Source organism: Monodon monoceros, unplaced genomic scaffold (genome assembly GCF_005190385.1).
Source record: "Monodon monoceros isolate NGI ecotype Baffin Bay Population unplaced genomic scaffold, NGI_Narwhal_1 Super_Scaffold_3, whole genome shotgun sequence".
In the NCBI taxonomy this organism is placed as follows: Eukaryota; Metazoa; Chordata; class Mammalia; order Artiodactyla; family Monodontidae; genus Monodon; species Monodon monoceros.
In genome coordinates, this window is record NW_021703780.1 from 71,160,370 (window position 1) to 71,171,417 (window position 11,048).

At 40.3% G+C, this 11,048-nt stretch overlaps 2 protein-coding genes across 30 annotated transcripts in view; one reads left to right on the forward strand and one right to left on the reverse strand.

The window, feature by feature from the left end:
• The window catches only part of DNAH12 (dynein axonemal heavy chain 12), a 232,905-nt gene extending 230,445 nt beyond the window's left edge, over positions 1–2,460 (reverse strand). For 24 of the 29 annotated variants that reach the window (XR_003796539.1, XR_003796540.1, XR_003796541.1 and 21 more), the window contains exon 1: positions 2,213–2,460. The gene's annotated coding sequence lies outside the window, so the exon portion shown is untranslated. Of the gene's footprint in view, positions 1–2,048; positions 2,109–2,212 lie in introns of those variants that run through there. The other 5 variants (XM_029241699.1, XM_029241700.1, XM_029241698.1 and 2 more) reach the window with 5 other exon arrangements.
• A 430-nt stretch (positions 2,461–2,890) lies between these two features.
• PDE12 (phosphodiesterase 12) lies at positions 2,891–8,393 on the forward strand. Its single transcript, XM_029241659.1, has 3 exons — positions 2,891–4,297; positions 5,288–5,366; positions 5,888–8,393. Exons 1-3 carry the CDS (start codon positions 2,990–2,992, stop codon positions 6,328–6,330), a joined length of 1,830 nt encoding a protein of 609 aa, XP_029097492.1. The 5' UTR covers positions 2,891–2,989; the 3' UTR covers positions 6,331–8,393.
• The last annotated feature ends 2,655 nt before the right edge of the window (positions 8,394–11,048 follow it).

Genomic DNA, 11,048 nt, shown 5'->3' on the forward strand with positions numbered 1-11,048 from the left:
CAGTTATAAGACAAACAAGCTCTGGGTATATAATGTACAACATGGTGACTACAGTATATGTTAAAGTTGCAAACAATAGATCTTAGAAATTCTCATCACAAGAAAAAGAATTGTAACTATTGATATAATGGATGTTAATTAAACTTATTGCGGTAATCATTTGGCAATATATACCTATATCAAATCATTATGCTGTACACCTTGGACTAATACAATGTTATATATCAATTATATCTCAGTAAAACTGGAAAAAATAATTTTAAAAAAACAAATAAATAGAAGAGATTGATTCCCTTAAACAGAAAGCAAATAGAAATTATTAAATTTTGGGGACTTTCCTGGTGGCGCAGTGGTTAAGAATCCGCCTGCCAATGCAGGGGACATGGGTTCAATCCCTGGTCTGGGAAGATCCCACATGCTTTGGAGCAACTAAGCCTCTGTGCCACAACTACTGAGCCCACATGCCACAACTACTGAAGCCCGCGTGCCCTAGAGCCTGTGCTCCGTGACAAGAGAAGCCACCACAATGAGAGGCCCGCTCACCGCAACGAAGAGTAGCCCCTGCTCACCGCAACTAGAGAAAGCTCACGCGCAATGAAGACCCAATGCAGCCAAAAAAAAAAAAAAATTATTAAATTTTGAATATATGAGCAAATAGATTGCCCTGAAGTGATTATCACCAAAATTACTCAAAATTTCTGAGTGCTATCCCTCAAAATTAGTTTCATGTTGACCTTAAGTTAAAAAAGATAAAAGTATATTAATGATCTATGCCAATGTTATTAACTAAGTGAGGGTAATTACAAGAAACTTGTCTTCACACACTAATTCCTGCAGATATACGTATAAGTAATAAAAATAACTCCAACAACCGTAACTTCTGATTAGTGAAAGTTAGCTTGTGTTTCTTGGTATGAATTGAGAATGGATGAATAAAATGATTTCTATTAGATGCTTCTCCTTTTGGCATGAGGAAAAGCATAGTATTGGTTCAGTCTTGTAATCTCAAATTTTAATTATATAATGTATATAATTTATATACATAATTGTGCTACAGTTTAGCCTCATAAAATAAACACACCATTTATTATTTTTAAGTCTGCAGAGTTCAGATTAAACTTTCTTTGGGAAGTTGTGACACTTTCAGAACACTTGCAGATACTTTCTCTTGAAAGAACTGACAAAAGATAATGTAAGATAGTGAAAAGAGGAAGGTACTGAACCATGGGTATACTACGTTCCTATCTGTGCAAAAAAGTGGGGGGAAGGGTATAAATTCATAAATGTTTGTGCATGCACAGAAGTCAGAGGCGGGAAGATTACCTTTTTTTCACTACAAATATATTTTTACTCTTGGAAAAAATTTAAATATCAAAAAAATAAATCCTAAAAGAAAGTATGACACTTCAAGGCATGTGTCTCAAACTCGGATTAAGACTGCTACAGTGCTACAGAGTTAAATTAGATCAGCTTGCTTGGAGGAGAGTCATTTTCTAATAGGGTGGTTTTTTTTTTTTTTTTAGCCTCCCGGAGCAGGTTGCAGGATCTTAGTTCCCAGACCAGGGACTGAACTCTGGGCCTCAGCAGTGAAAACCTCGAGGTGTAACCACTGGACCGCCAGGGAATTCCCACATTTCCTAATAGGGCTTTTACCTTTCAGCTTATTTAAGATTGAGTTCTGCAAAGATGCATGAAGAAAAATGCCATTTCAAAATTTATATTTGTTAATGTGGGTACTATGATACTATGAACTGGAGTACTGAGACTTATTTTAAGTCAACTGATACAATGTAATGACTTTTACACTACACTGTAGCCCCAGATTACATACATACCACCAGGCATCGTTACCTTGTCAAATGCTTGCTGCGTGGGGAGAGGGGAGGACAGGAATATACATTTCAAATGACTGCAAAATTCATCCTTCTTTTAGAAAAGGCTTATTTTCCTTATTGTAAGCCAGGGGAAAGGGTATGGCTTATTATTAGATACCCAATAAATAAACATTCTAGTTGTAGGAGACGAGAAAGTACATACAAACATATCACCTGTCGAGAGAAGCGAATTCTCAATTTGTTCTCTGAATCTTCAAGAGTTGTTTTTTTTTCAGTTAATCAGAGTATTAATTATATTTAACACAAAATCTGTTTCTTGAAATACTTGCTTCATTTGGCTTTCAAAGAAGCTACATTTCTCATATCCTCTTACTTACTGGCTATTCTCAGTCTCCTGCCATTCATTCAGCAATGTCTGTTTGGTCTTGAGCAGGTAACTTAATCTCTCTGGTCCTCACATCCGTAAAAGACGTTTTTAGCACAGTCACCGCTCACTGACTGGGAGCTACTATATATCGTTCGTAGTTAATACCACAAAAGCTCTGCTCCGCGCGTCGGCGCTGGCTAGGCCTGAGGTGAACCCACCACACCTCGGAAGACGGTGAGCAGCCTCGGGAATGCTGTGGAAAAGTGAGCAACACTTTCCACACCCGAAGCCAGGCTGGCAATCCGGGTGGAGTTCCCTACGCCCTCGCGCGAGGAAGCCCCAGCAAGCACCAGAAGGCACGGGGTTAACAACCAGGAACTGCGCCAGCCTCCGCCGGGGAAGCGAAACCCGTGACACCACCCCAGCCAGTTCCGTCTTGGGCGCGCCTTCGCTTCCGCCCGCTAACTGCACTTTCGATAAAAACATGGAGTCTAATATTTCCCTCTGGAACTTCTATATTTTCTTCATTTTTCCATCCGTATGACTTTGGTTGTAGATAAAAATTAAGCTGTGATGGATTAGAGACAGGAGTGACTATGGAAAAAAGGAGCTGGTAAGCGGGCCTGGCGAAAGTGCGTGGCAGGAGCACAGTACGCCCTCTCTTCGCCGGCCGGAAGTTGAGGAACTGAATGGGTTCCGGAACCGGCGGCTGCGCCTCTTCTGTTTCTACCTGACGCTTAACGGTCGCCCAGCCTCAGAGGTCGTCAGCCTCTGGGCCACCAGGTTCATGTGGAGGCTCCCAGGCGCCCGCTCCGCGCTTCGTGTGGTCCGTACGGCAGTGGAGCGGCACAGTCGGGCCGAGGCGGCGACTGAGACCGTGGCAGGCGCGATGGAGCGCGCTGTGGTGCGCTGTGTGCCCTCGGAGCCTAAGCTAAGTCTGTCGTTCGCGCTGGCCGACGGCAGCCACAAGAACATGCAGCGCGACCAGAGCGAGCCGCTGGGTCGGGCCCTCAGCCGGATCGCTACCAATGCCCTCAAAGGCCACGCGAAGGCGGCCGCCGCCAAGAAGAGCAGGAAGAACCGGCCAAACGCAAGCGGCGGCGTGTCCTGTGCGGGGCCTGGGCCCGAGCCGGCTGCAGCCTGCGAACCCGTGGTGAAGCTGTACTACCGGGAGGAGGCAGTGGCTGAAGACGTGCTCAATGTGGACGCCTGGCAGGACGGTGCGGTGCTGCAGATCGGCGATGTCAAGTACAAGGTGGAGCGCAACCCTCCCGCCTTCACCGAGCTGCAGTTGCCGCGCTACATCATGGCCGGCTTCCCGGTGTGCCCCAAGCTCGGCGTCGAATTTGGGGATCCCGCCGGCTCCCTCTTCCGCTGGTACAAGGAAACCAAACCCGGCGCGGCAGAACCTGAGGGAGGAGGACCCTCATCGTTGTCTCCCTCTTCGCCCTCTCCTGGTTGGACTGAGACGGGTGTGGACGAGCGCGTCTATACCCCGTCCAATGCCGACATCGGGCTACGGCTCAAACTTCATTGCACCCCAGGCAATGGGCAGCGCTTCGGGCCAAGCCGGGAGTTGGAAAGTGTGTGTCCAGTGGAGGCCGGGCCCGGCACCTGCACCTTTGACCACCGGCATCTGTACACCAAGAAGGTGACGGACGACGCTCTCATCCGCACTGTCTCCTACAACATCCTGGCCGACACATACGCTCAGACTGAGTTTTCGCGGACGGTCCTGTACCCGTACTGTGCCCCTTACGCCCTGGAACTCGACTACCGCCAGAACCTTATCCAAAAGGAACTCACGGGCTACAACGCCGACCTCATCTGTTTGCAGGAAGTTGACCGCAACGTGTTTACAGACAGCTTGGTGCCGGCCCTGGAGGCCTTTGGGCTGGAGGGCGTGTTTCGAATCAAGCAGCACGAAGGCCTGGCCACTTTCTACCGGAAGTCCAAGTTCAGCCTCCTTAGCCAGCATGACATTGTTTTCCATGAAGCCCTGCAGTCTGACCCACTTCACAAAGAACTGCTGGAGAAACTGGCCTTGTACCCATCAGCGCAGGAGAGGGTGCTCCAGAGATCTTCTGTACTTCAGGTAGAGTAACTCCGCCAGTCTCGACATACTCGTTCTGGAAGGGGCGCCGGGGCCGGGGGTGCTTATAGAGAAGAAACAGCCCAGATTTTACTGAAAGGTGTTTGCTCTTGTATCTTAAGCACGTAATTTAGCCTTCCTTCCTTCCTTCATCATTGAGCAGATACTTATTGAGTACCTGTAATGCGCCAGGCACACTACAGGTTGCCTTGAACAAGACAAACAGGAACTTTTCATAGTGCTTATGATTTAGTGTTTAGCTAAATACAATAATTTAATAGCTAATATTTTCTTACTACTTGCCAAACACTGTTTTGACACATTTTAAAGAATTTGAATTTTAAGTCTCTGGCATGTTGTACAAAGTGCTCCGTAAATATTAGCTGTTATTTTAATTTTGGCTCATAGTAATCCTAATGTTCCCATTTTATAGATGTTATTCTAAAACTCTGTTGTCCAGAGTTTTTAGGTAGTTGGTTTTGTTCATAGTAAGAAGAGCAGCTGCCGTTTTTTGAGCACCTACTGTGTCTCATGCACCTCTGAGTAAGCTTATTTAATTGAATCCACACAATTAAATGTCCTCCTTGAGGTGGATGATATTGTCTCTTTTTTACTCATGATGAAGCTGGTTTAGGAAAAAGAAGTGTCCCTCTCCAGGTCTCACTGCTGTAAATGGTAGAGTGGGTATTCAAAGCGAGTTCTGCCTGACTCCAAAGCCCACGCTTACCCACATTAAAACACGGGCTCCAACCTTAGTGTTGTCATCTAAAATGTATTCATGCTACCTCTGTGTATTGGACTGTTACTAAAATGTTATGCTGAATCCCATTCATTTATATTCCAAAACTTAAAATTAAATTTCATAATTTCAATCATACTTCATCAGCAGGGAGGCATATGGAATAAAATGTCAGTTCATCATATAGTTTTAGATTTTTTAAAAATTCAGATTGGGAAATAGCATCTGAACTTGGCATTTTCTGTTTATTTTAGGTTTCTGTTCTTCAGTCTACAAAGGACTCTTCTCAAAAGATATGTGTTGCTAATACCCATCTCTACTGGCACCCCAAAGGTAAGTTTTATTGGTTTTCTCAAGTGGCTTGAACGTGGTAACGTAACGTCGGTAAAAGCTGTTTTACACAAATACATCTTTTTTTTTCTGAGTTTTATTGAGATATAGTTGACATACAGCGCTATACAATTTAAGGTGTATGGTATAATGACTTATACATATTGCAAAATGATTATCACAATAAGTTTAGTTAAAATCTATCACCTCATATAAATATCCCCCAAAAGGTTTTTTTCCTTGTGATGAGAACTTCTGGGGTTTACTCTCTTAGCACCTTTCAAATATACCACCCAGCAGTGTTAACTATAGCCATTGTGTTGTATATTACATCCCCAATACCAGTAATCTTATAACTGGAAGTTTTATCTTTTGACCACCTTCATCCACTTCCTCCCCACACATACAAATACATATCTTGAATGTCACCCAGATACTGTGGTTTGTTTTTTAATTTCTTTGTTTTTTTTAACTTAAAGGCAACTTTAGAAAGTACTTAACATTAATGTTTTTTATATTCATAGGTGGGTACATTCGTCTCATTCAAATGGCAGTAGCCTTGGCTCACATTAGACACGTCTCTTGTGATCTGTATCCCAGCATACCAGTTATATTTTGTGGGGACTTTAATAGTACCCCATCAACAGGAATGTATCACTTTGTCATCAGTGGCAATATTCCAGAGGATCATGAAGACTGGACTTCCAATGGGGAAGAGGAACGATGCAACATGTCTCTTACCCATTTCTTCAAACTGAAAAGTGCTTGTGGTGAACCTGCTTACACAAATTACGTTGGTGGCTTTCATGGATGTCTGGATTACATTTTCATTGACTTAAATGCTTTAGAGGTTGAACAGGTGATTCCATTACCTACTCATGAAGAAGTTACCACCCACCAGGCCTTACCTAGTGTTTCCCATCCCTCTGATCACTTAGCACTTGTATGTGATTTAAAATGGAAATAGATTTGTGTCTGATGGAATTTAAATCTGCTTTAGTAGGAAATTTAATATGAATCAAAGCTATGTGTAACCTTCAAAGAGGAAAACTAGGCACTAAGGTAAAATATTCTTACCATGCGAGTTATGTTCTAGTGTCTTCATTACATGACTATCATAATGGTTGCATAATATAGTTTCTCTACACTTTTTTTTCTACACTTGGAGGAAAACATATATTTATGACTAGCAAGAAGAACATTGGGTACTTTTTATACTTTTTTTTACTAGTAATTAAGAATTTTGTAAAAAAAAATAACCATTTGAATGATCCTGTAATTTTTCTATCATAACACACATTTCAAATTAAATCGTGTATATATAATTAGGGGGAAAGCGCATACAAGTTAAAGTGAGAGGCTTATTCTGACACATGGAAGGAATAACATTAGGGTCTACCTCTACCTCAATTTGGTTAGCAATTTAATACAACTTCAGAGCTTTAACAAAAAATTAAAATATACCATTACCAATTCCTATTGCTTCTCATCTTTCATTTTTCAGTTATCATAAGGCATCTTCATTCTTTTAGGATTTTAATTTTTAGTGTATGGTACAAATGGACATATTTATATTCCCATTCTTACTTGCAGCTCATTTTAACTTTCAGTATGCAAGCACAATTTAGTATTTAAAGTGAACAATACCATCGTCAACTTGATCCTGTTGTCTTTAACACCCTTGCCCATGGAAAATGTTCATAAATCAACAGGGTATTTGACATATATTAGACTATAACACAATACGTTAGATATGAGAAACTGCCTATTGATACGGGCTTGCAGTTGTGGATGAACCATGGAGCATTTCTGTGCTACAAGTATTTTCAAAATTGTTGTTTTTTTCTAAATAGGAGAAAGGGAGAGTAGTAGTGGGGCTTTTGAGCATCTCTCGAATAAACTTCTTATAGACTTGAGCATTATAGTTTGAGTTACAGAACACTGTATATGTAATTACATACTGTAAAAAAAATTTTAAATATGAAGCCAAACTCTTGAAAATTACCAAGTATAGTTTTACTGATTAGAGTCTAGCCTAGAGTAGTAACTGAGCTTTTCTAACTCAATTATCACCATACCTTATTTTTAATGTTTTAGCTGTTGTGCTCTTGTTCAAAAGAACCAAAATGTTCTCATTTTTCTGCATTTAACTTCTAAGCTTAGAGAGCTAGAGCTCACTTCAAGAGCTCTGATTTTCCAGTCATGAAGGCCTTCGTTCCACGTTTAGTCTCTAACCCGATACCGTAAGAACTTTCATCTTTTGACAAAGTAACCTGTATTTTCATATTCTGCTCACTATCCAATGTATTGTTTACTCTTAGTAATTTTGAGAATGAGAGGGTTTTACTTGCACTTCAGATTGAAACTTGAAGTGCTTAAAAGTACGTGCCGGAAAAATTAGGGTGGCAGTTTCCTGGGATCTTGTTTAGAAAAGGCTGTAAGTGAAAAATTGATGCTACCAAATTGTGCCTTCCTAAAAAGCATCTTGAAAGCATTTTTTAACATCAGTTTACAAATATAGAAATAATATATTGAAGCCAGAATCTGATTCTTTAGCAATTTTTTTTTCCGTTTTAATATTTGGTTTTGGTTTGCTTTCAAACAAACATGTTGACAGGACTTATTACAGTAAGTTGAGAGAAAAAGTTTAAGCAAAAAAGTTGAGAAACATAAAAGTGTAACATGACATCCTCATGCCCATGAGAAAAACATACAGGTCCTGTATTAACACCACAGCTAGCTAGATGGAACTCTGGTCAGAAAAATTCTCAACACTTACCAAACATTCCACATCCTGATACTTTAAATTTGATATTTGCTGACTAAACAATGATCAGATTGTACACAGGCATTTCAGAATATTAGAATATAGAATATTATTTTGAAGTGCATATACTTTGGTCAAATCTCTAGCATATAGATATGTTAGTATGGTTAGTCCAAATGTAGGGAACACTAAGAAAACTGTATAAATAGCATACCAAAATGTCCTTGTATATGAGCTAGAATAAAGTGTTATTCAGAAATGTTTAAGTGTTTAAAGCCATCTCTGTGACTGAATTTTTCTATTACATTTAGATTTTTTTTAGTACATTTAATTATAAAATATGGAAAGTAGTAACTCTGGTGAACCACATTTTACGATGTTACAAGTTCTTGCTATAGGAATTAACATTCTGAAAATTTTGTTATCAATGACAAACTACTATTACAGAACATATCCTGTTAAATGCTTTTTTTTAAAATTTTTTTTTTATTATTATTATTTTTTGCGGTATGCGAGCCTCTCACTGCTGTGGCCTCTCCCATTGCAGAGCACAGGCTCCGGACGCGCAGGCTCAGCGGCCATGGCTCACAGGCCCAGCCGCTCCGTGGCATGTGGGATCTTCCCGGACCGGGGCACGAACCCGCGTCCCCTGCATCGGCAGGCGGACTCTCAACCACTGTGCTACCAGGGAAGCCCTAAATGAATTCTTATACAGTTGCCACTACAGACATACACACTGGTAGTTCATAATTCATTAGTGAATAAATCATTTCTGGCTATGTGATGTTCTTTAAAATTCTAGAAACTAAAATCAGTTGTTTCAAATTTTCAAGAATTTTACTGGTTGGTGACGTTTTTGAGTCATCAAAATGTGGTGGTTTCAGTCCAAAGGTAGATCTCTGAGCAACATAATATAAGGGGGAGAAGTCCAAAGAACACTACTGTAGGAAAATCTCCCTGGTGGAAATTGACACCTTTAGATCTCACATTCTCCAGCTATGAAATACAGGCAGAAATTCCCTACAAACTAGTCTGAGACAAAACCAAAACCCATATATAATGAAAGATAAAAGTTTGCACTACTGGTTTATCATAAGACCCACATGGCAACTCAAGAGGGAAAATCTTTCCTAATAGCCAACCAGTTTTCCAAACATAATTCAAAAACATTTAAATGTGGGAATTCCCTGGCAGTCCAGTGGTTAGGACTCCACGCTTCCACTGCAGGGGGCAGGTTCAATCCCTGGTCAGGGAACTAAGATCCTGAAGGACATGCAGTGCAGCCAAGAAAAAAAAAAAACACAAACAGAAATCAATAGAGAAAATCAACTAAACCGAAAGCTGGTTCTTTGAAAAGATGAATAAAATTGATAAGCCTCTAGCCAGACTGAGGATACAGATTACCATTATCAGAAATGAAAGTGAGGACATCACTACACATCCCATGGACTTTAAAAGTCAGTTTGGGGACTTCCTTCCCTGGTGGGCCAGTGGTTAACACTCCATCCTTCCAATGTAGGGGGCTTGGGTTTGATCCCTGGTTGGGGAGCTAAGATCCAACATGCTGTGCAGCGTGGCCAAAAAAAAAAAAAAAAAAATGCAGTTTGATCCCAGTAAATATCTGGAAATAATTATTACTACATATGAGATAATTCTGTGTATACACTAATGAAAATGAAGTCTCAGTAAATGAGACATTGATACTCTGGAAGATTAAGATAAACATTTCACTTAACGTTTTATTTTCATTGAAGAATATATAAGGTAAAGGGGGGAATCCATGGAAGCAAACATGTAACAAAATACCACCACAGAAAAGCAACTGAATGATTTGAGAAAAAAAGACAATGGGGAATATTATGGACAACAACAACAAAAAAGCCTATTAACAGAAGGACAGAAAACAGAAAATGGTTCTATCCTCAACTCTGATGCTGCTAGTCAGCCTTTAAGGGAACCACAATCCCTCTTCAGCTTCTCTGTTAACATACTTAACAATTATTTGACAGAGTATTTTTTAATCTGTGGGTATAATCAACTGTTCTGTATAATACAGGAGGGTCACAGAGACCTCTTTTTGATTGATCAACACTACGTTTAACATTTGTGTAAACAGTAAGCAATGAATATAATGTCAAGTATTTCATAAAAGAGTACTGATCATGTCAATAAATTAGGACAGTGATAGTGATTTTATAAGTTTGCATTGTTTTCAAACAATGTTAAAACACAGTGAAAGGCATTCTAGGGATTATCTCTCAATTTACACTTTTCCCCAAAGCATTTACTCACTTCTTCTTGGAAAAAAATGTAACTTCTCAATTTAATTTAAAAACAAAAACAAAAAACTACCACAAGGACTGAAGAAAAAGAATAATTTCTTGGGGTAAAAACATGCCAAATCGGGCTTCCCTGGTGGCGCAGTGGTTGAGAGTCCGCCTGCCGATGCAGGGGACACGGGTTCGTGCCCCGGTCCAGGAAGATCCCACATGCCGTGGAGCGGCTGGGCCCATGAGCCATGGCCGCTGAGCCTGCGCATCCGGAGCCTGTGCTCCGCAACAGAAGAGGCCACAACAGTTAGAGGCCCGCGTACCACAAAAAACAAAACGAAACAAAACAAAAAAAACAAAAAAAACCATGCCAAATCGCCAAGTTAATGTTTTCTTTAAAAAATAAAAAAGAACAAGCAATCTTGCAAATCTTTATTTAACCCATTTAGCAAAACTTAGGCAATTTTAGGTTCCTAATGCAGTTATTTCCAACAATGGTAGTATGAGCTGCCATATCTTGAAAGTAAGATTATATGGATTCTCTTTATTCTATCTTCAGAGTTCATGAAAGCATCTTTGACTTACTTGGTTTAGTCTTTTAAAAATTAATACAACAATGGTAATTGTTCATTGATCATAGGTAACTAT

Excerpts from the sequence above, each read along its gene's own strand:
- PDE12 (XM_029241659.1), top strand. The coding sequence starts at position 2,990 with ATGTGGAGGCTCCCAGGCGCCCGCTCCGCGCTTCGTGTGGTCCGTACG. Across the intron at positions 4,298-5,287 it reads AGAGATCTTCTGTACTTCAG|GTTTCTGTTCTTCAGTCTAC; the intron begins GTAGAGTAACTC and ends TGTTTATTTTAG. Across the intron at positions 5,367-5,887 it reads TCTCTACTGGCACCCCAAAG|GTGGGTACATTCGTCTCATT; the intron begins GTAAGTTTTATT and ends TTATATTCATAG.